General features: G+C 42.5%; 1 protein-coding gene across 1 annotated transcript in view; it reads left to right on the top strand.

Annotated features, from left to right (window-relative positions):
* The window catches only part of MFS3 (major facilitator superfamily transporter 3), a 378032-nt gene that overhangs the window by 275686 nt on the left and 76976 nt on the right, over positions 1 to 25370 (top strand). Inside the window, exon 6 of the mRNA XM_070086892.1 lies at positions 3933 to 4088. Coding sequence (XP_069942993.1) covers positions 3933 to 4088 — 156 coding nt within the window. The remainder of the gene's footprint in view (positions 1 to 3932; positions 4089 to 25370) is intronic.

Below are 25370 nucleotides of genomic sequence, written 5' to 3' on the forward strand. Positions count from 1 at the left end.
CTAAACAGAAAATTATCACTGAAGTCTGTAGTAGTCGACAGTGATGACTGGTGATGAGGGTAGGTTGTCAAAGGTTGTCCTGCGCGGTGATGACTGACGCCTCCTACACTCACTGTTGTCGGAAGAAATGCGCTTTCTCGGTGAACTCACATAACTGGCTTTATCGTTGGCGCTCAGTTACAATCTTGACCAATTATGTGAGCCAAAACAGTATTAGGACCCGGTACAATTGTGCAAACAGCCACAGGTAGATGAGGTGGATGGCTGGTGGTGGTGGTGGTGGTGGTGGTGTGAGTAGAGTGGTGGTGGTGGTGGTGTGAGTAGAGTGGTGGTGGTGGTGGAGGGGGCAACAGAACGGCCCTGTGCTCTCTCACTGCCACGCACTTCTCACCACTCACGAAGGCGGCTTGATAAGCCACTCTATGCCACAGGAATGGTGAAATTCACTCTCTTAGCATCCAACTGGGAGCACAAAGCGATATATGAAACAATACTTCAGAGGAACTTGCGTGGCTTACTTCTCTCTCTCAGCTGGGTTAGAAGCTGGGTTGGCTGACTGGCTTAACCCACGAGAATGGCTGACTGGAAGACGGGTAACGATGCACACAGCATGAAGGAGCAGGTGGATGACAGGAGACAGGCTGGATGACAGACTGACTGGCATTCTCCACAGTCTGGCTTACTGACTGGCTTAATTGCAAAATCCGGGTCAACCCCTCGGAGATTGAAGCAATTAGCACACGAACTAAGCCAGGAAGCTTGAAAAACAGCTGCAACAGGCTTGCAGGCTGGAGTACAGGGTGGAGGTGGTGAGTGAGGGTAAGCGGCTAGCTACGGTTCACCTTTTGACCCGCCGGCTACTCACAAACAGTCTTCTAACGTCTTGAAATACCCTTAAAAAGCTTAAATCCATGCTCCCACACCGTTGCCACCATTTATCATGTGGGGTTCGAACACGTGGATAGGGTAAAGAAATACTCACGTAGGCTGGAAGTACGTATATTACGGATAATGTGGGAAGCGCCAAACAGCCGTGACCTGCCTCCTTGCTCTCTCTCGTAAGACTCACTAACCCCAGTACCCATATGTGAGGGGGGTGTTTGAATACTGCTGTGGTCAGCAACAATATGAATACAGACAGTGATTCACGCAGAGACGGTTGGTAGTGAGTCATCTACTGGTACACTGGTTACTGGTACTACTACTGAGACTACTACTACTACTACTACTACTACTATTACTACTACTATTACTGCTATTATTACTACTATTACTACTACTACTATTACTACTACTAATACAACTACTATTACTACTACTCTTATTACTACTACTACTATTACTACTATTACTATTACTACTACTATTACTACTACTATTACTACTACTACTATTACTACTACTATTACTACTATTATTACTACTATTACTACTACTACTACTATTACTACTACTACTACAACTACTATTACTACTACTCTTATTACTACTACTATTACTACTACTATTACTATTACTACTACTACTACTACTACTACTATTACTACTACTACTACTACTACTACTACTACTACTACTACTACTACTACTACTATTAATAATAATAATAATAATAATAATAATAATAATAATAAGTAAAGATATAGGCAAGAAACACACAATAAGGACAGTCATGAAATTTTGACAAAGATCACGACAGCCAGGAAGATGACTGGGTGGGTATTGAGAACTTTCAAAACAAGGGAAATAATGCCGATGGTGACACTCTTCAAATCGCTAGTGCTCCCTCACTTAGAATATTGCTCAGTGCTGACGGCCCCGTTCAGGGCAGGAGAAATATCGGAGCCGGAACAAATACAGAGATCGTTTACGGCTCACATTGAGCCAGTAAAGCACCTAAACTACTGGGAACGCCTGCAAGTCTTGAACATGTACTCATTGGAGCGGAGGAGAGAGAGGTACATGATAATATATACCTGGAAGGTACTCGAGGGCTTGGTCCCAAATCTGCACACTGCCATAACAACATACTGGAGTGAGAGATATGGGAGGAAGTGTAAAATAAACCCAGTGAGGAGCAGGGGTGCAGTGGGGACAATAAGGGAACACAGTATCAACATCCGGGGTCCCAGACTTTTCAACATCTTACCAGAAGATATCAGAAACACTGCTGGAACAAGTGTAGAAGCCTTCAAGAGGAAACTGGACAAATATCTTCACCAGGCGCCAGATCAACCAGGCTGTGATAGATATGTGGGGCAGCGGGTCTCCAGTAGCAACAGCCTGGTTGACCAGGCAAGCACCAGACGAGCCTGGCCGATGGCCGGGCTCAGAGAGTAAACTCTCTAAACTCTTCAAAAGTATATCAAAGGTAATATTTATTGCACATTAACATAGGTAATACTGGAGGGGCTGATTTTCTTAATTATCATACAATATTCAAGCTGAATTAGCACACAAAGGCTGAACTTACATATTATAACTAGTATGAAGGAGTGTGTAAGATCTAAAATTAGTTTACCTTAAATGTTGTACAAAATAAGTGGTATTAGACACGCAGGATAAGGTATTCTTGTAATTGTAACCAGTATATAACCAGATAAACTGTAAACTGATTTATTGTAACTACCATTTATATTCTGGTAAAAAAAAAGAATTAATTAACTTAATTTACTTTATAAGTTGACTTGCATCGAAGGTTTGATTGTTTGGTGGGTTAAGTCTCCTTACACCTGATGTTATTGTTCATCTGTTAGTAAGTAGGTACTTGGGTATTAGTTGGCTGTTCCCACAGTCAGATTCCCGACAACACACACCCATACTTTTCAGAAAGTTTAGAATTACTCTACATACAAACCATTCTTGCTTATTACTGTGGATTGTATTTATACAGGATAATCAACGGAAAGATAAACCCGACCCTAAGGATAATTTTACAGAGCTGTCACGCACAGTATAACCAATACTTCTTTAAGGTCCTATATTTTTGACTTTACCAGAGTAAAAACTCAATATACGGTACATAAATGGCCCCAGAATTTGAAACTCTACTAAAAGGCACTTTCTGAATTTGATGTGATTGATGATAACCAAATATGTGAAAGTAAACCTATTCTTCTGCAACATTCTTATTCAACTTCCATTCATCATTCATTTTCTTGCACTTATTATCCTTTATTTTTGACATTATTGTATTAATAATCAGTTTTATTACTTAGAATGATCATTGTACTTGATACTGGTATCTTTAGATGACCTACTTAGTTTTAAGGTGTGCATGATCACAATTATTATTATAATCAAGGGAGAAGCGCTAAACCCGGTGGATTATACAGCGCCTGGGGGGGATGTGGAAGGCATTCAGGCTTAATTCGGGGAACTGGAGCACAGATTCAATTCCCTAAATCAAGAGCCCCTCACCAACATCAAGGAACCTTCCTTGAGGGGAGCATGATCACAAAACTTACCAAAATATATTTTATAATTCTGGACTTTTCTACGTAAGAGACAACCATGTTAATCAACCATTGTATTGTTGTGGTTCATATCCTGGGAGGGTAATTAGTAAGGCAAGACTGAGGCAGGATACCAATTCTTAGCCTGTCAGCTGAACTGTGCAAAAAAAGAAAAATATTGTCTTGCATCTTATTCCATGGTTCACACATGACTTTTGACAACCAACTGACTTTAATTAAACTAGGCTGACCAAACCTTAGAATCCATATTAGTTTAACTTTTATATTAACCCTTGCACGAGAAACATCATCTTATAGTCAATCCCAGCCATGGTGTATCCCTTACTACAGCTAAAGTTAGCCAGATTCAAAGAGATTAACCTAATCAGTTATAAACAAATCAAACATATTCCACTTTTGCAACTTCCATAACTTTGTCTCCTTACCTAACATGACCTAATGAGATACATTTTACAGGTGCCTGGTGGATGGTTGGCAGAGAAGTTTAGTGCCAAGCATGTGTTTGGTGTGGGAGCACTAGTGAATGCTCTTTGTGCTCTCCTCACCCCTGTTGCTGCCTCTGCCTCGTATGTATGGCTTCTCATCATGAGGATTATCATGGGCATTGCTGGGGTGAGTACTAACCTCTTACATTCTGAAGATTTTTTTTTTTGTCGGGGAGAGATTTATGAGGTAGACATGTTTATAAGAAACATGTTTATAAGAAACTCAATTAAAATTTGAATTTTAACACCTGAACAAGGTCACCTATCAGATCTATAACATGATGCGACTTAAAGAACATTGGGGTATATAATAGTGACAGATGAAATGATAAGAAACAAATAAAGGAGCTTTGTTTCGACATGACTTAGAGACCATTTACCCCTGGATATAAACTGCCTCAAAGTTCTTGAAAGAACCAGTTTTAAGTTCATCATCAGTATGGTGATGCCTGCTGCATCCTTGGTTTCTACTCAGCATTCAAGCAGCTCAGAGAACTCCACAACTTAAAATTAAATTTCCACATACAAGATAGTTTTAATTGTATCTGTCCGAAAATTTCTGAAGGAAATTGTAACAATAAATAAATCCTTATCCTTTTCCCTTGAGATGGAGGTCGTAAGTATACCTGGAGTCCTCAGGAAGTTATAAGTATACCTGGAGTCCTCAGGAGGTCATAAGTATACCTGGAGTCCTCAGGATATCATAAGTATACCTGGAGTCCTCAGGATGTCATAAGTATACCTGGAGTCCTCAGGATGTCATAAGTATACCTGGAGTCCTCAGGATGTCATAAGTATACCTGGAGTCCTCAGGATGTCATAAGTATACCTGGAGTCCTCAGGATGTCATAAGTATACCTGGAGTCCTCAGGATGTCATACGTATACCTGGAGTCCTCAAGATGTCATAAGTATACCTGGAGTCCTCAGGATGTCATAAGTATACCTGGAGTCCTCAGGATGTCATAAGTATACCTGGAGTCCTCAGGATGTCATAAGTATACCTGGAGTCCTCAGGATGTCATAAGTATACCTGTAGTCCTCAGGATGTCATAAGTATACCTGGAGTCCTCAGGATGTCATAAGTATACCTGGAGTCCTCAGGATGTCATACGTATACCTGGAGTCCTCAGGATGTCATAAGTATACCTGGAGTCCTCAGGATGTCATACGTATACCTGGAGTCCTCAGGATGTCATAAGTATACCTGGAGTCCTCAGGATGTCATAAGTATACCTGGAGTCCTCAGGATGTCATAAGTATACCTGGAGTCCTCAGGATGTCATAAGTATACCTGGAGTCCTCAGGATGTCATAAGTATACCTGGAGTCCTCAGGATGTCATAAGTATACCTGGAGTCCTCAGGATGTCATAAGTATACCTGGAGTCCTCAGGATGTCATAAGTATACCTGGAGTCCTCAGGATGTCATAAGTATACCTGGAGTCCTCAGGATGTCATAAGTATACCTGGAGTCCTCAGGATGTCATAAGTATACCTGGAGTCCTCAGGATGTCATAAGTATACCTGGAGTCCTCAGGATGTCATAAGTATACCTGGAGTCCTCAGGATGTCATAAGTATACCTGGAGTCCTCAGGATGTCATAAGTATACCTGGAGTCCTCAGGATGTCATAAGTATACCTGGAGTCCTGTCATAAGTATACCTGGAGTCCTCAGGATGTCATAAGTATACCTGGAGTCCTCAGGATGTCATAAGTATACCTGGAGTCATCAGGATGTCATAAGTATACCTGGAGTCCTCAGGATGTCATAAGTATACCTGGAGTCCTCAGGATGTCATAAGTATACCTGGAGTCCTCAGGATGTCATAAGTATACCTGGAGTCCTCAGGATGTCATAAGTATACCTGGAGTCCTCAGGATGTCATAAGTATACCTGGAGTCCTCAGGATGTCATAAGTATACCTGGAGTAGGATGTCATACCTGGAGTCCTCAGGATGTCATAAGTATACCTGGAGTCCTCAGGATGTCATAAGTATACCTGGAGTCCTCAGGATGTCATAAGTATACCTGGAGTCCTCAGGATGTCATAAGTATACCTGGAGTCCTCAGGATGTCATAAGTATACCTGGAGTCCTCAGGATGTCATAAGTATACCTGGAGTCCTCAGGATGTCATAAGTATACCTGGAGTCCTCAGGATGTCATAAGTATACCTGGAGTCCTCAGGATGTCATAAGTATACCTGGAGTCCTCAGGATGTCATAAGTATACCTGGAGTCCTCAGGATGTCATAAGTATACCTGGAGTCCTCAGGATGTCATAAGTATACCTGGAGTCCTCAGGATGTCATAAGTATACCTGGAGTCCTCAGGATGTCATAAGTATACCTGGAGTCCTCAGGATGTCATAAGTATACCTGGAGTCCTCAGGATGTCATAAGTATACCTGGAGTCCTCAGGATGTCATAAGTATACCTGGAGTCCTCAGGATGTCATAAGTATACCTGGAGTCCTCAGGATGTCATAAGTATACCTGGAGTCCTCAGGATGTCATAAGTATACCTGGAGTCCTCAGGATGTCATAAGTATACCTGGAGTCCTCAGGATGTCATAAGTATACCTGGAGTCCTCAGGATGTCATAAGTATACCTGGAGTCCTCAGGATGTCATAAGTATACCTGGAGTCCTCAGGATGTCATAAGTATACCTGGAGTCCTCAGGATGTCATAAGTATACCTGGAGTCCTCAGGATGTCATAAGTATACCTGGAGTCCTCAGGATGTCATAAGTATACCTGGAGTCCCCAGGATGTCATAAGTATACCTGGAGTCCCCAGGATGTCATAAGTATACCTGGAGTCCCCAGGATGTCATAAGTATACCTGGAGTCCCCAGGATGTCATAAGTATACCTGGAGTCCTCAGGATGTCATAAGTATACCTGGAGTCCCCAGGATGTCATAAGTATACCTGGAGTCCCCAGGATGTCATAAGTATACCTGGAGTCCTCAGGATGTCATAAGTATACCTGGAGTCCTCAGGATGTCATAAGTATACCTGGAGTCCTCAGGATGTCATAAGTATACCTGGAGTCCTCAGGATGTCATAAGTATACCTGGAGTCCTCAGGATGCCATAAGTATACCTGGAGTCCTCAGGATGTCATAAGTATACCTGGAGTCCTCAGGATGTCATAAGTATACCTGGAGTCCTCAGGATGTCATAAGTATACCTGGAGTCCTCAGGATGTCATAAGTATACCTGGAGTCCTCAGGATGTCATAAGTATACCTGGAGTCCTCAGGATGTCATAAGTATACCTGGAGTCCTCAGGATGTCATAAGTATACCTGGAGTCCTCAGGATGTCATAAGTATACCTGGAGTCCTCAGGATGTCATAAGTATACCTGGAGTCCTCAGGATGTCATAAGTATACCTGGAGTCCTCAGGATGTCATAAGTATACCTGGAGTCCTCAGGATGTCATAAGTATACCTGGAGTCCTCAGGATGTCATAAGTATAGCTGGAGTCCTCAGGATGTCATAAGTATACCTGGAGTCCTCAGGATGTCATAAGTATACCTGGAGTCCTCAGGATGTCATAAGTATACCTGGAGTCCTCAGGATGTCATAAGTATACCTGGAGTCCTCAGGATGTCATAAATATACCTGGAGTCCTCAGGATGTCATAAGTATACCTGGAGTCCTCAGGATGTCATAAGTATACCTGGAGTCCTCAAGATGTCATAAGTATACCTGGAGTCCTCAGGATGTCATAAGTATACCTGGAGTCCTCAGGATGTCATAAGTATACCTGGAGTCCTCAGGATGTCATAAGTATACCTGGAGTCCTCAAGATGTCATAAGTATACCTGGAGTCCTCAGGATGTCATAAGTATACCTGGAGTCCTCAGGATGTCATAAGTATACCTGGAGTCCTCAGGATGTCATAAGTATACCTGGAGTCCTCAGGATCTGCGCCACAGGTACAGTCTACTTTTATAAAACAAAATGTGTGTGTATACTCACTGATATACTCACTGATATACTCACTGATATATGGTTGAAGAGTGTGTATGTTTACTCACCTAGTTGTACTTACGTAGTTGTGGTTGCAGGGGTCGAGTCACAGCTCCTGACCCCGCCTCTTCACTGGTCATTACTAGGTCACTCCCCCTGCTCCATGAGTTTTATCATATCTTTTCTCAAAGCTATGTATGGATCCTGCCTCAACTACATCACTTCCCAGACTTTTCCATTTCCTGACAACTCTGTGGATGAAGAAATACTTCCAAACATCCCTGTGATTCATCTGAGTCTTCAACTTCCAATTGTGACCCATTGTTATTGTGTCTCATCTCTGGAATATCCTGTCTCTGTCCACCTCGTCAATTCCTCTCAGTGTTTTATATATCATTATCATATCTCCCCAATCTCTCCTGTCCTTCAATGTCATCAAGTCGAATTCCCCTAACCTCTCCTCGTAAGACATGCCCCTTAGCTCCGGAACTAGTCTCGTTGCAAACCTTTACACTTTCTCTAATTTCCTTACATGCTTGGCTATGTGTGGGTTCCAAACTGGTGCTGCATACTCCAATATAGGCCTGACATACACAGTGTACAGGGTCCTGAATGATTCCATTTTGAGATGTTGGAATGCTATTCTTAGGTTTGCTAGGTGCCCATATGCTGCAGCAGTTATTTGGTTGATGTGCACCTCAGGAGATGTGCCAGGTGTTATACTCACCCCAAGATCGTTTTTCTTGAGTAAGGTTTGTAGTCTCTGGCCCCCTAGACTGTACTCCGTCTGCAGTCTTCTTTGCCCTTCTCCAATCTTCATGACTTTGCACTTGGTGGGGTTGAACTCCAGGAGCCAGTTTCTGGACCAGATCCTTTTGTAGTTAAGCCTGGTCCTCATTCGATTGAATTCTTCTCATTAACTTTACATCATCTGCACACAAGGACATTCTGAGTCTCTTCCTTAAGTCATGTCATTGAAATATACCAGAACAGCACCGGTCCTAGGACCAACCCCTGTGGAACCCCGCTTGTTACAGGCGCCCACTCTGACACCTCGTCACGTACCATGACTCGTTGTTGCCGACCTGTCAGGTATTCTGTGATCCATTGCAGTGCCTTCTCTGTTATGCCTGCTTGGTCCTCCAGTTTTTCCATTAATTTGTTGTGTGGAACTGTGTCAAAAGCCTTCTTGCAGTTCAAGAAAACACAGTCTACCCACTTCTCTCTCTCTCTCTCTTGTCTTACTGCTGCCACCCTGTCATAGAACTTCAGTAGGTTTGTGACACAGGATTTCCCGTCCCTGAAACCGTGCTGGTTGTCGTTGGTAAGCTCATTCCTTTCTAGGTTCTCCACTACTCTCCTCTTGATAATTTTCTCCATGACTTAGCATACTATTCATGTTAGTGACACAAGTCTGTAATTTAAAGCTTCGTGTCTGTCTCCTTTTTTAAAAATTGGGACTCCATTTGCTGTCTTCCATACCTCAGGTAGTCGCCCTGTTTTGATAGATGTGTTGAAAATTGTTGTTAGTAGTACACATAGCACCTCTTTCTCTCAGGACCCATGGAAGGATGTTATCCAACCTCATCGCCTTTGAAGTATCTAGCTCACTTAGCAGCCTCTTCACTTCCTCCTCAGTTGTATGTATTGTGCCTAACACTTGGTGGTGTACACCACCTCTCTGTCTTCCTGGAGTCCCTTCTGTCTCCTCTGTGAATACTTCTTTGAATCTAATATTGAGCTTCTCACATACTTCTTGGTCGTTTCCTGTGATCTCCCCTCCTTCCTTCCTCAACCTGGTCCTTGACTGTTGTTTTCCTCCTGATGTGGCTATACAACAGCTTCAAATCAGATATGGCTTTCGCTGCTGTATCATTTTCATGTTGTCGTTGAGCTTCTGTTCTTAACTATGCATATTCATTTCTAGATCTATGATTGCTCTCCTTGTTCTTCTGGGTCCTTTGCCTTCGATACTACTTCCATTCGCTAGCACACCTGGTTTTGGCTTCTCTACACATTTGGGTGAACCAAGGGCTCATCCTGGCCTTCTCATTATTTCTGTTACACTTGGGTACAAACCTCTCCTCAGCTTCCTTGCATATTGTTGTCACATATTCCATCATCTCATTTACTGACCTCCCTGCCATGTTTCTGTCCCACTGAACCTTGTGCAGGAAATTCTTCATGCCTGTGTAGTCCCCTCTCTTGAAGTTTGGCTTCATTCGTCCTGCCTTTCCTGCTTCCTTCTACACTTGTAGCTCTACTGTGTATTCGAAGCTTAGGACCACTTGGTCACTGGCCCCGACGGGTCTTTCATATGTGATGTCCTCAATATCTGCGCTAATCAAGGTGAATACTAGATAGAGTCTTGCTAGTTCGTCCTCTTCTCTCTCTCTGGTAGTGTCCCTCATGTGTTGGTACATGAAGTTTTCCAGTACCACCTCCATCATCTGAGCCCTTCACGTTTCTGGGCCCCTATGTGGCTCCAGGTTCTCCCAGTCAGTTTGAAGTCACCCACAATCAGTAGCTTTGCCTGTGTAGTCGCCTCTCTTTTAGTTTGGCTTCATTTGTCCTGCCCTTCCTGGGTTAGGTTTTGTAGTGTATGTGTGTGCTGTTTACGGGCGTGTGTTCATTTGCATGTGTGTGTGTGTGTGTGTGTGTGTGTGTGTGTGTGTGTGTGTGTGTGTGTGTGTGTACTCACCTATATGTGGTTGCAGGGGTCGATTAATAGCTCCTGGCCTGCCTCTTCGCTGGTCGCTACTAGGTCACTCTTCCCACTCCATGAGATTTATCATACCTCTTCTTAAAGCTATGTATGGATCCTGCTTCCACTACATCACTTCCCAGACTATTCCACTTCCCGACAACTTTGTGACTGAAGAAATACTTCCTAACATCTCTGTGATTCATCTGAGTCTTCAACCTCCAACTGTGACCCCTTGTTGCCATTTCCCATCTCTGGAACATCCTGTCTCTGTCTATCTTGTTGATTCCTCTCAGTATTTTGCATGTCGTTATCATATCTCCTAACCCTCCTGTCCTCCAGTGTCGTCAGGTCGATTTCTCTTAACCTCTCCTTGTAGGACATACCCCTTAGCTCTGGGACCAGTCTAGTTGCTAAGCTTTGCACTTTCTCTAGTTTCCTTACGTGTTTGGCTGGGTGTGGATTTCAAATTAGTGCTGCATATTCCAATATGGGCCTAACATACACAGTATACAGGGTCCTGAACGATTCCTTATTGTTTTGGGCTACCCATGGGTAGTCCAAGAGTCTGCTGAAAGAGGTAATTTTCAAAAGAGAAACACTTGATCTTCTTATTCCAGCCAGTGATTTCATCGACCTTGTTGAACTATGTGTTGGCTTAATGTGTTTCTCTTTCTAAAATCACCTCTTTCTGCAGATTTTTGGACTACCCATGGGTTCGCCACTTAGTGCCGTCCTGGCGAAACCTATACACGGAACATCTGGAAGCCGAGCGTTTTTCCACTATTATTCCCTTTTCTGTCACCTGGCTCCATTATGTTGACGACATTCTCGTCATAACTCCCAGACGCTTCAACGTTCAAGCTCTCCAACACTAGCTCAACCAAGTTGAGACCTCAATCCAGTTCACACTAGAAGAAGTCAACAACACTCTTCCTTTCCTTGATGTTTTTCTCTGCAAAGCTGACCATAAACTTCGTTTTAAGTGTATTGAAAACCTACCAGCCAACACGATCTTCTCCACTTCTCCTTTCACCAGAACACCAAAACTAAACGTGGTGTAATTATAATTTCTCTTAACCTCTCCTAATAGAACATGCCCGGTAGCTCCGGGACTAGTCTTGTTGCAAACCTTTGCACTTTCTCTAGTTTCTTAATGTGCTTGGCTAGGTGTGGGTTCCAAACTGGTTCTGCATACTCCAATATAGGCCAAACATACTCAGTGTACAGGGTCCTGAACGATTCCTCATTGAGATGTTGGAGTGCTGTTCTTAGGTTTGCTAGGCACTCATATGCTGCAGCAGTTATTTGGTTGATGTGCACCTCAAGAGATGTGTCCAGTGTTATACTCACCTCAAGGTCCTTTTTCTTGAGTGAGGTTTGTAGTCTATGGCCCCCTAGACTGTACTCCATCTGTGGTCTTCTTTGTTCTTCCCAATGTTCATGACTTTGCACTTTGTGGGGTTGAACTCCAGGAGTCAGTTGCTGGACCATGCCTACAGCCTGTCCAGATCCCTTTGTAGTTCTGCCTGGTCCTCATCCGATTGAATTCTTCTCATCAACTTCACATCATCTGCAAAGAGGGACACTTCTGGTCTATTCCATCCATCATGTTGTTCACAAATACAAGAAACTGCACCGGTCCTAGAACTCACCCCTGTGGAACCTTGCTCGTCACAGGCACCCAGTCTGACACCTCGCCATATACCATGACTTGCTGTTGTCTTCCTGATAGGTATACCCTGATCCATTGCAGTGCCTTCCCTGTTATCCTTGCCTGGTCCTCCAGCTTTTGCACTGGTCTCTTGTGTGAAACTGTGGCAAATACCTTCTTACAGTCCAAGGAAATGTAATCTACCCACCCCTCTCTCTCTCTTGTCTTATTGCTGTCACCCTGTCATAGAACTCCAGTAAGTTTGTGACACAGGATTTCCCATCCCTGAAACCTTGCTGGCTGTTTTTGATAAGCTCATTGTGTGTCGTTCACATATACCAAAAATAGCACTGGTCCTAGGACCGACCCCTGTGGGACCCCGCTCGTCACAGGTGCCCACTGTGATACATCATTACGTACCATGACTCGTTGTTGCCTCCCTGTCAGGTATTCTCTGATCCATTGCAGTGCCCTTCCTGTTATATGCGCCTGATGCTCTAGCTTCTGCACTAATCTCTTGTGAGGAACTGTGTCAAAAGCCTTCTTGCAGTCCAAGAAGATGCAATCAACCCACCCCTCTCTCTCTTGTCTTACTTCTGTTATTTTATCATAAAACTCCAGAAGGTTTGTGACACAGGATTTGCCTTCCGTGAATCCGTGCTGGTTGGCATTTATACTCCTGTTCCGTTCCAGGTGCTCCACCACTCTCCTCCTGATAATCTTCTCCATAATTTTGCATACTATACACGTCAATGACACAGGTCTATAGTTTAGTGCCTCTTTTCTGTCTCCTTTTTTGAAAATGGGAACTACATTTGCCGTCTTCCATACCTCAGGTAGTTGCCCAGTTTCCAGGGATGTGTTGAAGATTGTGGTAAGTGGTACGCACAACATATCTGCTCCCTCTCTAAGGACCCATGGAGAGATGTTGTCCGGTCCCATTGCCTTTGAGGTATCGATGTCCCTTAGCAGTTTCTTCACCTCCTCCTCATCTGTATGTATGTCGTCCAACACTTGTTGGTGTATTCCTTGTTGGTGTCCCCATCTGGTCTGTCCCCCCAGAGTCCTTCCTGTCTCTACTGTAAATACTTCCTTAAATCTCATGTTGAGCTCCTCACATACCTCTTGATCGTTTCTTGTGAGTTCTCCACCTTCTTTCCTCAGCCTTATCACCTGGTCCTTGACTGTTGTCTTCCTCCTAATGTGGCTATACAGCAGTTTCGGGTCAGATTTGACTTTCGATGCTATGTCGTTTTCATACTGTCGCTGGGCCTCCCTCCTTATCTGTGCATACTCGTTTCTGGCTCTTCTACTAATCTCCTTGTTGTGTGTGTGTGTGTGTGTGTGTGTGTGTGTGTGTGTGTGTGTGTGTGTGTGTGTGTGTGTGTGTGTGTGTGTGTGTGTGTGTGCATGTGTGTGTGTGTGTGTGTGTGTGTACGTACATACAAACACGTGCTCGTGCATGCTTGTGTGTGCGCAAGTGTGTGTACATTTACAGGTGTGTTTGTTACTGTGTGTACATATGTTTGTATGAGTATATTTGAATAGTCTTCCTACTATTCCATTATAATAAGACTCAACACATCATGAAGTATTATTCACATGTGTTGGCTTGCTCAGTACCACAAATTATTCCTTGGTAAAACAAATTATCCTGTACTAAGAGAGAATGTTCTTTATTTTGAATCCCAGCTGAGGCCTCAATCCAGTAAAGTCATTATTATGCTTCCAGGGAAGTGAACTTTAAGTTGGCTAGTTAATAGAATCTATAAAATGCCAGAGGAGAAATTATTACTGACCAGACTTGCTACACAACTGATGAATGAATCATCCCAGCTAGCACTAACCATGAACACTTGCAAGGAATTCATGAATTTTATGATGTTTATATTCCTTCCTTGCATCTGAAGATTCAGTTTATTCAATTGCTCAAAAATGTCATCCAAATAGGAAAGGCACATGATCCTTTTCTCATCATCCAGCCAGGCAAAAAATGCCATCTTACCCTGAACTTCAAAAAACAATATGGGCTCATATCTAAGTTTAAATATTCACTTAGTTACATTTCCACTTGAAAGCCATTGAACATTTGTATGGAAAAGAAGCAAATGATGGCCAGCATCCATATCAGTACATAATTGCTTGAAAAGTCCTGAGTTTAGAGTACCTCCTTTGACAAAATTCACAAAAACACTTCCAGCTCCTAGTGGAGCTGGAAGTGTTTTTGAGGCACACAAACTTGAAATCCAGATTTTGTCCCCAACATAGCTGGTGCCCCGTCTGGACAGTACCCACAGACATTATTCCACAAAAGATTTTCTGATTCAAAGAAAGAAAACCTTTTCCAAGATATCTGAGGCGTTGGTAATTGTTTCAAGAGGAGAACAAAAGAGAAACTACTCTTTAAATGAACGTGAGTGAACATATCTTGTAAACACCAGCACCTGGCAACATGATGCCACAGCAGTTCATTCATCAGGTCAAATTGAAAATAAGCCAAATGCAGCAGACTTGATCTTAATAATAATTAATCTAGTCAGGTCAGGTCATGTTCACTTCAGGAAGGAACATGGCATCTGACCTAGCAGCACAAGCTAGTCAGGTCAAACTCACACCCACCCACACCCACTCATGTACTTATCTAACCTATTTTTAAAACTATACAACATCTTAGCCTCTATGTTGGTACTCGTGAGTTTCTTCCACTCATCCACAACTCTGTTACCAAACCAGTACTTTCCTATATCCTTCCTGAATCTGAATTTTTCCAACTTAAAGCCATTGCTTCAAGTCCTGTCTAGACTACATATTTTTAGCATGCTATTTACATCCCCTTTATTCATTCCTGTTTTCCATTTAAACACCTCAATCATATCCCCCCTAATTCTACGCCTTTCTAGAGAGTGAAGATTTAGGGCCCTCAGTCTATCCTCATAGGGAAAATTTCTGATACATGGCATCAACTTTGTCATCCTCCTTTGTACATTTTCCAGTGCATTTATATCCATTCTGTAATACGGTGACCAAAACTGTGCAGCATAATCTAAATGAGGCCTAACCAAAGATATATAGAGTTGAAGAACAACCTGAGGACTTCTGTTATTTTTACTTCTAGATATGAAGCCAAGGATTCTGTTAGCTTTATTGCGAACACTTATGAACTGTTGTCTTGGTTTCAGATTACTGCTAACCAGAACTCCTAAATCCTTTTTGTAATCAGTAAAATTAAGATCTACATTATTTAGTTTATATGTGGCATGGTTGTTTTCCTGTCCAACATTTAGAGCTTTGCATTTGTCTATATTAAACTGCATCTGCCACTTCTCTGACCACTGCATCAGTCTATTCAAATCATCATGGAGTGCTCTAATGTCCTCATTAGAATGAATTGGACAGCTTATTTTGGTGTCATCGGCAAATTTGCTTATGTTGCTATTTATTCCCTTGTCTTTGTCATTTATGTAAATTGTGAACAACAAGGGGCCCAACACTGACCTCTGTGGAACACCGCTTGTGATGTGCCCCCATTCTGGTTTCTCCCCATTTATGCAAACTCTCTGTTGCCTATTTGTCATCCATGCCTCTGCTCAGAAAAAAATTTCTCCTATTCTGTGTGCCTTAAGTTTCCTCAATAACCTCTGATGTGGAACTCTATCAAAAACTTTACTGAAGTCCATATACACAATATCATTTCAATACCATGATATACCTCATATACCTTAGTGAAAAAAGTTAGTAAATTCGTAAGACAGGAATGCCCTTTTGTAAAACCATGCTGAGATTCATCAATCAATTTATGCCTTTCAAGATGACTATGAATTGCTTCGGCAATTATTGATTCCATAAATTTTCCCACTATGGAGGTAAGGCTTATTAGTCTATAGTTCGAAGATATGGACCTGTCACCTGCCTTGCAAATAGGTATTACATTTGCCATTTTCCACTTGTCTGGCACTATGCCAGTTTGTAGTGATATATTCAAAATATTAGCCAAAGGTATACTAAGCTCCTCTTTACATTCCTTTAAAACCCTTGCAAACAGTTCGACAGAGCTTGGAGATTTGTTAGGCTTTAATTTTTCTATTTGTCTGAGGACCATGTCACTAGTTACCGCAATCATGTATAATTTATTATTGTCCTGTTCAACATAATTTATTATTTCTGGAATTTCGCTAGTATCTTCCTGAGTAAAAACTGAGAGGAAGTAAGTGTTGAAAAGTTCACACATTTACTTATCACTGTTAGTGATCTGACCTGAGTTGCTCTCAAGTAGGCCTATCTTGTCTTTAATCTTACTTCTGTATACCTAAAAGAACCCTTTTGGGCTAGTCTTCGAATCCCTTGTGACTTTAGCCTCATAATCCCTTTTTGCTTTTCTTATTCCTTTTTTTATTTCCTGCTTTAATTGAATATATTGATTTCTTAACTGCCCTTTCCCTCTTTTGATATGTCTATATATGCCTCTCTTTTGACCAATGAGATGTTTTAATCTATTGTTTATCCATTTGGGATCATTTTTGTTAGATATAATTTCCGTAGTTGGAACAAAAGTTGTCAGGGTAGCTAGCACTATGCTCTGAAACACATCGTATTGGCAACCAGCACCACATACCTGACCCACAGTCAGGTCATCCCAATTTAACCCACCCAGGTAATTTCTCAGTCCCATGAAGTCAGCCACGCAGAAGTCTGAGACAGAGAATTGATTGCAGTTATCTAGGTAATTCCATGATATATTGAAACTAAGTGATTTGTGATTAGTTTCCCCAAGCTCATCATTAACCTCAAGATTATTAACTAGTGATTCTTTGTTGGCAAGAGCCAAGTCAAGCAGGTTGTTTCCTCTAGTTGGTTCTGTTACAAACTGTTTTAAAAAGCAATTGTGAACCGTATCAAGAAAGCCACTAAACTCAAGATTTTCTGTCACATTGTTCCAATCAATTTGTCTAAAGTTAAAATCTCCCATTAATACATTTTCATATCTAGATGCCTTATGAATTTCGACCTATAACAGCTTACTGCACTCACTATCAAGGCTTGGAGGCCTATAAATCGCACCCAAAATTAATTTTTCACGACCCTTGAGAAACTGTAGCCAAACGGAGATTCTGTGTCTGATGTTTCTAATCTTATATCTTGTCTAACACAAGAATTTAAATTATCTCTAACATACATCACCATTCCACCACCCTTTCTGTTGACCCTATCAGTGTGGAATAGTTTAAAACCCTGTATGTTGCATTCAGAAGGCATTTCCATATCTGTCAAGTTGAACCAGGTATCCATTATAGCAATAATATCTATATTACCTGCACTTGCAAGTAATCTTTTCTCATCTATCTTATTTTTTAGACTCCTACTATTTGTATAGTAAACTTTAAGAGAGCTAGTCATTTGTTGCCCTCTTCTAACTCTCTTTGTTTGTCGATCAGTTGCTTTGTCTTTACTAGAACTTTATTTTGAATATTGTCTTTTAAACATATCCCTGAGGTATCATGGTAATATCTGCTGTTTTTAACCCTAATACTGCAGCCTGATTGTTTCCCACAAACAACCATACCTCTATAATCTATCAGTTTAAAGTCCTAAACAAGTCACCAGTGACCCCCGCAATCGAATTGACCAATACAACCACTCCAGCCCCAGAGAGATGAACTCCATCCCTAGCATACTTTGCATGTTTGCCATAAAATTTGTCCCAGTTATCAGTGAATGGGACTGCAAGTTCCTTGCAGTACCTGTCTAGCCAGCAATTTATACCAATTGCCCTAGACATCCATTCATTGCCCACTCCCCTTCTAGGCAAGATGCTACATATGATTGGGATCCCTCCCTTAAACTTGACTACATCTATGGCTGACCTGTATATATGTAGCAGCTCCTGTCTCCTGCCCTTCCTGATGTCATTTCCACCAGCACTAAGACAGACAATGGGCTTGTTCCCATTACCTGACACAATATTATCCAACCTGCTGACTATATCACCAACACTAGCTCCTGAGAGGCATACCCTGTCTGACCTTCATATCTCTGTTACAAAGAGCATGGTCCATATATCTTACCTGAGAATCTTCCACAATCAGAATATTATTACCTTGATTAGCAGGAGAGTCAGTGGTACCCTTAACCTCACTAACCACTGAAGTACGCTAATCCTGGTGAATGGAGAATCGATTTCCTACCTTCATATCTTCTCTGTTAACCTACCTTATCATCTTTCTTCCTGAATTGTGAACCACTTGCCTCTTAAAGTGGCTGACATTCTCAACCTCACCACTGGTAACCTTTTCCTCCTTAGCAGCTCCAACGATCTCTCACTCCCAAACCCATCTAGGCAAAGCTTCAGCATTTTATTTTCCTCTTGAAGAAGTAGAACCTCATTTTTCAACACTTTAACCTGAGATTCTAAAACACTACAGCAATCCATGGTGCTCAGTAACGCCCCACGCTAAATCCCAGACAGATTAGGACGGTGACCTCACGTGATGACTGACCTCTGTCTCTAGTGCTACCACATAAGAAACTTCAGTAACCTTATGGAAAATTTTATAGGGGGTTACCTGTATGTACCTCACCATTCCATACATACAAGTAATCTCATTGGGAGACAGTGGGAGAGTCTTGCCGTGTCTGCTGGAACAACGAAAAGCGTGCCTCGTTGTGCTCCGGGTTTTTCGTGTTTTCACGGTCGCTCTTACGTGCTAGAACTTTAATTTGTGTCATCAATCCTATACGATACATCCCTCTAGCGCCTGGAACAAATCTTGGGCGGAAAACATTATATACTGAGTCAAAAAAGGAGAATTAGTGTGCACTAGCAGAGTTTACTGCCAGAGGGGAATCATAGGCCTGTCCCGTGTGGAAAAAAAATAATAATTGAACTTTTCATGTCAGAGGAAAGAAAGTCTCCCTGATAACATTGAGTATACATAGTGTATAGTGTATACTACAGGGGCTCCCTAGTATATTGATGATAAAGGCTAAAGTGTCATTTGAAAACAGGTGAATTTGTAAATGAAGTGATAAGCCTATAGAGGCAGGTGCCAGAAGTCGCCAGAACTTACCACAGGTCAGCTGTTTTTAATAATCTTCCTGGCTTGCCAGTGTACTCGCATATAACTAGTGATACCAGTGATTAGCAGAATACAGTGTTGTAGTAGCAACTAACCAGTATTATAATGGTACTTAGTGGAGTGGAGTGACTTTCATTAGTTTCTTTTTCTTGAAATACGAGACGTTACTGTGAATTTCATATAACCTGTAGTTACCAGCAGTCGCAATATACACAACGAGAAGCAATTATTACTACAGAAAAAGCGTCCTTCCTCCAAAATTTGCACCAGTCAACTATAGTGATAATATAGCATTTATTGTGGTGGAGACGGAAAAAAGAAAAAAAAAAAAAAAAAAAAAAGAGAAAAGCCAGATACAGCGATTGATAAACAAGGAGGTGACCGTTCGTCATTGTAGGAGCTGCCAGATATCACCGGCTCTTCAACACGCAAGTTATACTTTTGTATCAGTCAAATCACATATTACTCGGGTAGATAATTTCCAGTAGATCCTTCATGTGTTAGCTCAAATCACCGACCAGTATGTTTTAAATAAGTGACCCACTGATCAGAGCAGATCGCCTGGCCCGAACCCTTGCCTGGTCCGAACCCTTGACTGGTCCGAACCCGGGACTGGTTTCAAACAGTTTCGTTGGACAATAAAGCAGACTGTAAACGGATGGGGTTGTAGGCGCCCTATAAACACAAACATTAAAAATCAGGAACGTGACGGTAAGCTGTCCAATATACAAAAAGAGTTAGAAACAGAAATACAAATAGCTAGAGCTTCATTTAAGGTTATTAATAGAATTTTCAAGAGGTTGCTAGTAGAATTTGCAGTAAATCAACCATTCAAATCATTATGAAGCCCTGTGTAGTCTGTGGTCAGTCAAACAAACGGGCTTCCACATGGATAAATTGTCATTTTTGTGGAAATTGGTGTCACGCCCCTTGTGCAGATATCCCAGAACTAGCTACAAGCAGTATTAAAACAGAGAAGTGTTTTTGGGTATGCTCAAATGAGGAAAATCTGTGGACTAAAATCACAAGGGTATTAAAAGAGGACAACATCAAAGCTGCTTTCATAGAAAACCTGGAAGCTTTCTACAACAGATGGGAACATAAAATGTCTGGGCTGAATGGTACTGCCCTTGATACTGGCCATGTAGTCATAAACTGTAAGGCTGGAGGTGATGTCCTGGTAGTCAGTAAATGTGGGGCTGATAGTGCTGTCCTGGGAGACAGTAATGGTGAAGCTGGAGGTGCTGTCCTGGGAGACAGTAATGGTGAAGCTGGAGGTGCTGTCCTGGGAGACAGTAATGGTGAAGCTGGAGGTGCTGTCCTGGGAGACAGAAATGGTGAAGCTGGAGATACTGTCCTGGGAGACAGAAATGGTGAAGCTGGAGGTGCTGTCCTGGGAGACAGAAATGGTGAAGCTGGAGATACTGTCCTGGGAGACAGTAATGGTGAAGCTGGAGGTGCTGTCCTGGGAGACAGAAATGGTGAAGCTGGAGATACTGTCCTGGGAGACAGAAATGGTGAAGCTGGAGATATTGTCCAGGTAGTCGGGAATTATACGCAGGAAGGAATACATATAAATGATCTCATAGGGGACAGGAGCCATAGTAGGGAAACAAGTGTAGTCAAAGATAAGATAAAACCAATATTGCAAACTAGAAATACCGCAGGAAATAGCAAACAAGAGGACTCCAATAGCAATAGTGAGGATAAATTACCAAAAACAACTGGTGGGAGCTCCATTGTTGGTGCTAGGGAGGATAGAAGTAAGACAGGGAAACATGCACCAACAGGGAATACAGTCACAGAAACCCAAGGCAAGCGGAAACCAAGCCTGTGCACATACTATGCACTTGGTATCTGCTGGCATGGGAAATCTGGAAAAACAGATGGGACATGCAACTATGACCACCCTAGAAAATGCCATGCCCATATGAAAACAGGAAAATGCAAACTCCCTTCCTGTAAGCTTTTTCACCCTGAAATGTGTACCTCTTCAGTACAGGAAAGACTGTGCTATAACTTAAATTGCCAGGCATACCATCTAAAGGGGACAAAAAGATACAAAACATCCAGGCCATGGGAAAACCTGGGTAGCCACAGCCACTCAAGAGGGAGAGGTTTTTTAGTGCCAGGAAGGAAAAAAAACTGGCAGGAAATGGCAGAAATCGTACACCAAATCCAGTCATTCCTGGAGTGGAACCACAGTCGATGGCCTCCACTCCAAACCAACAGATACAGATACTAATGCCGGAAAAAAAATCCCCCCCCAGTACCAACAATACCACCAGTCCGATAACATTCTTCTTTGCAAATATACAGGGTCTAAAGCCAGCTACAAACAACAAAATACCTTTCATCCGTGGACTGCTTGCAGAGGCAAAGGCAATGTTCGCGGCTTTCACTGAGACCCACATAAAGGATCACTTGGACAACGAAGTATGGATCCCAGGTTACAACCTATACAGATGTGACAGAGTGAACAGGCAAAAGGGGGGGGTTGGCCTGTACATTGCAGAGTCACTTGTTTGCACAGAACTGCTTAATGCCTCAAATGACGTAGTGGAAGTTTTAGCAGTAAAGGTCGAGAACCAAAACCTAGTCATTGTGGTAGTCTACAAGCCTCCGGATGCAACATCCCAGCAATTCCAGGAACAGCTGTTAAAAATTGACCACTGTCTGGAAAATCTTCCAGCTCCTGCACCCAACATCTTGCTCCTGGGGGATTTCAACTTAAGGCACCTAAAATGGAGGAATATAGCAAATAATATTGTTGCAGTAATAACACCAGGAGGCAGCTCTGATGAAAACTCACACTCACACGAGCTTTTAAATCTCTGCACAAAATTCAATTTAAACCAGCAAATAATAGAGCCTACAAGACTGGAGAATACACTAGACCTCATCTTCACTAACAATGATGATCTGATAAGAAATGTCACCATATCAAAAACAATATACTCAGATCACAACATAATTGAGGTTCAGACATGTATGCATGGAGCCCCAGACCGACAAAATGAGACTAGTCACGAGGGAGCATTCACCAAATTCAACTTCAATAACAAAAACATAAAGTGGGACCAAGTAAACCAAGTCCTAACCGATATAAGCTGGGAAGATATACTAAGCAACACAGACCCAAACTTATGCCTAGAACAGATTAACTCGGTGGCACTCGATGTATGCACAAGGCTTATTCCTCTAAGAAAAAGGAGGAGTAGATGTAAAATAGAAAGAGACAGGCGCTCCCTTTACAGGCGACGGAAAAGAATAACAGAGCGGCTAAAAGAGGTCAATATATCTGAAATGCGCAGGGAGACACTGGTCAGAGAAATAGCAAGCATCGAACTTAAGCTAAAAGAATCCTTTAGGAGTCAGGAATCGCGGGAAGAACTAAAAGCCATAAATGAAATCGAAAGAAACCCAAAGTATTTCTTCTCCTATGCCAAATCAAAATCGAGAACAACGTCCAGTATTGGGCCCCTACTTAAACAAGATGGGTCCTACACAGATGACAGCAAGGAAATGAGTGAGCTACTCAAGTCCCAATATGACTCAGTTTTTAGCAAGCCGCTAACCAGACTGAGAGTCGAAGACCAAAATGAATTTTTTATGAGAGAGCCACAAAATTTGACTAACACAAGCCTATCCGATGTTATCCTGACGCCAAATGACTTCGAACAGGCGATAAATGACATGCCCATGCACTCTGCCCCAGGGCCAGACTCATGGAACTCTGTGTTCATCAAGAACTGCAAGAAGCCCCTATCACGAGCCTTTTCCATCCTATGGAGAGGGAGCATGGACACGGGGGTCGTCCCTCAGTTACTAAAAACAACAGACATAGCCCCACTCCACAAAGGGGGCAGTAAAGCAACAGCAAAGAACTACAGACCAATAGCACTAACATCCCATATCATAAAAATCTTTGAAAGGGTCCTAAGAAGCAAGATCACCACCCATCTAGAAACCCATCAGTTACACAACCCAGGGCAACATGGGTTTAGAACAGGTCGCTCCTGTCTGTCTCAACTACTGGATCACTACGACAAGGTCCTAAATGCACTAGAAGACAAAAAGAATGCAGATGTAATATATACAGACTTTGCAAAAGCCTTCGACAAGTGTGACCATGGCGTAATAGCGCACAAAATGCGCGCTAAAGGAATAACAGGAAAAGTCGGTCGATGGATCTATAATTTCCTCACTAACAGAACACAGAGAGTAGTCGTCAACAGAGTAAAGTCCGAGGCAGCTACGGTGAAAAGCTCTGTCCCACAAGGCACAGTACTAGCTCCCATCTTGTTCCTCATCCTCATATCCGACATAGACAAGGATGTCAGCCACAGCACCGTGTCTTCCTTTGCAGATGACACCCGAATCTGCATGACAGTGTCTTCCATTGCAGACACTGAAAGGCTCCAGGCGGACATCAACCAAATCTTTCAGTGGGCTGCAGAAAACAATATGAAGTTCAACGATGAGAAATTTCAATTACTCAGATATGGTAAACATGAGGAAATTAAATCTTCATCAGAGTACAAAACAAATTCTGGCCACAAAATAGAGCGAAACACCAACGTCAAAGACCTAGGAGTGATTATGTCGGAGGATCTCACCTTCAAGGACCATAACATTGTATCAATCGCATCTGCTAGAAAAATGACAGGATGGATAATGAGAACCTTCAAAACTAGGGAGGCCAAGCCCATGATGACACTCTTCAGGTCACTTGTTCTATCTAGGCTGGAATATTGCTGCACTCTAACAGCACCTTTCAAGGCAGGTGAAATTGCCGACCTAGAAAATGTACAGAGAACTTTCACGGCGCGCATAACGGAGATAAAACACCTCAATTACTGGGAGCGCTTGAGGTTTCTAAACCTGTATTCCCTGGAACGCAGGAGGGAGAGATACATGATTATATACACCTGGAAAATCCTAGAGGGACTAGTACCAAACTTGCACACGAAAATCACTCACTACGAAAGCAAAAGACTTGGCAGACGATGCACCATCCCCCCAATGAAAAGCAGGGGTGTCACTAGCACGTTAAGAGACCATACAATAAGTGTCAGGGGCCCGAGACTGTTCAACTGCCTCCCAGCACACATAAGGGGGATTACCAACAGACCCCTGGCAGTCTTCAAGCTGGCACTGGACAAGCAACTAAAGTCAGTTCCTGATCAGCCGGGCTGTGGCTCGTACGTTGGTTTGCGTGCAGCCAGCAGCAACAGCCTGGTTGATCAGGCGCTGATCCACCAGGAGGCCTGGTCACAGACCGGGCCGCGGGGGCGTTGACCCCCGAAACTCTCTCCAGGTAAACTCCAGGTAAACAACATCCATATTGTTTACCGTAGTCACCCTCTGTAGACATGTGAGAAAACTTAGCCACCCCTGATCACTGCAGGTGGTTCCTTCGACCTCACAAGCTACCCATATCTATTCGAGACCAGTATGAATTGGATTGCACCCACAAGTACGGCACTACTAATTAATTGTGGACTGTATAGATTATATTAGTTTAACTGAATGAAGGGGGGGGGGGTAGGCTGCACATGTATATATCCATCAAGGAAAAAACACTTGTATATAATACCACCACTTACCAGATATTCTCTGGTGGTCACTTGATGTAGCTGGATCACCCACAACCTATCCAATTACAACATACCTAACTGGCCAGTATCAGCTTGTTATAACTAGAAGGGTTACTTAACTGTGGGTGATTGATGCTCCTTATTTCCTCCATTCACCATCTCATTTCGATGTCCTGTTACACCGACACGGTTCTTATTCCAGCAGGAAGAGGTATCCGTTGGTTTGTCCCAGTTTAGAAGTCATGACTCCATAAAAACTTCACTATCCTCGGGACAGGAACCACGAGGTCTACATGTGTTCACTTGGAGCATGGCGACTTATTTCACTTCACCCATCCTCTTAACTTAGTGTTATTATCACCGATTACATTACAATTCACAAGACGATTTAACTCCTCGTA

This window comes from Cherax quadricarinatus, chromosome 20 (genome assembly GCF_038502225.1).
Source record: "Cherax quadricarinatus isolate ZL_2023a chromosome 20, ASM3850222v1, whole genome shotgun sequence".
NCBI classification, from domain to species: Eukaryota; Metazoa; Arthropoda; class Malacostraca; order Decapoda; family Parastacidae; genus Cherax; species Cherax quadricarinatus.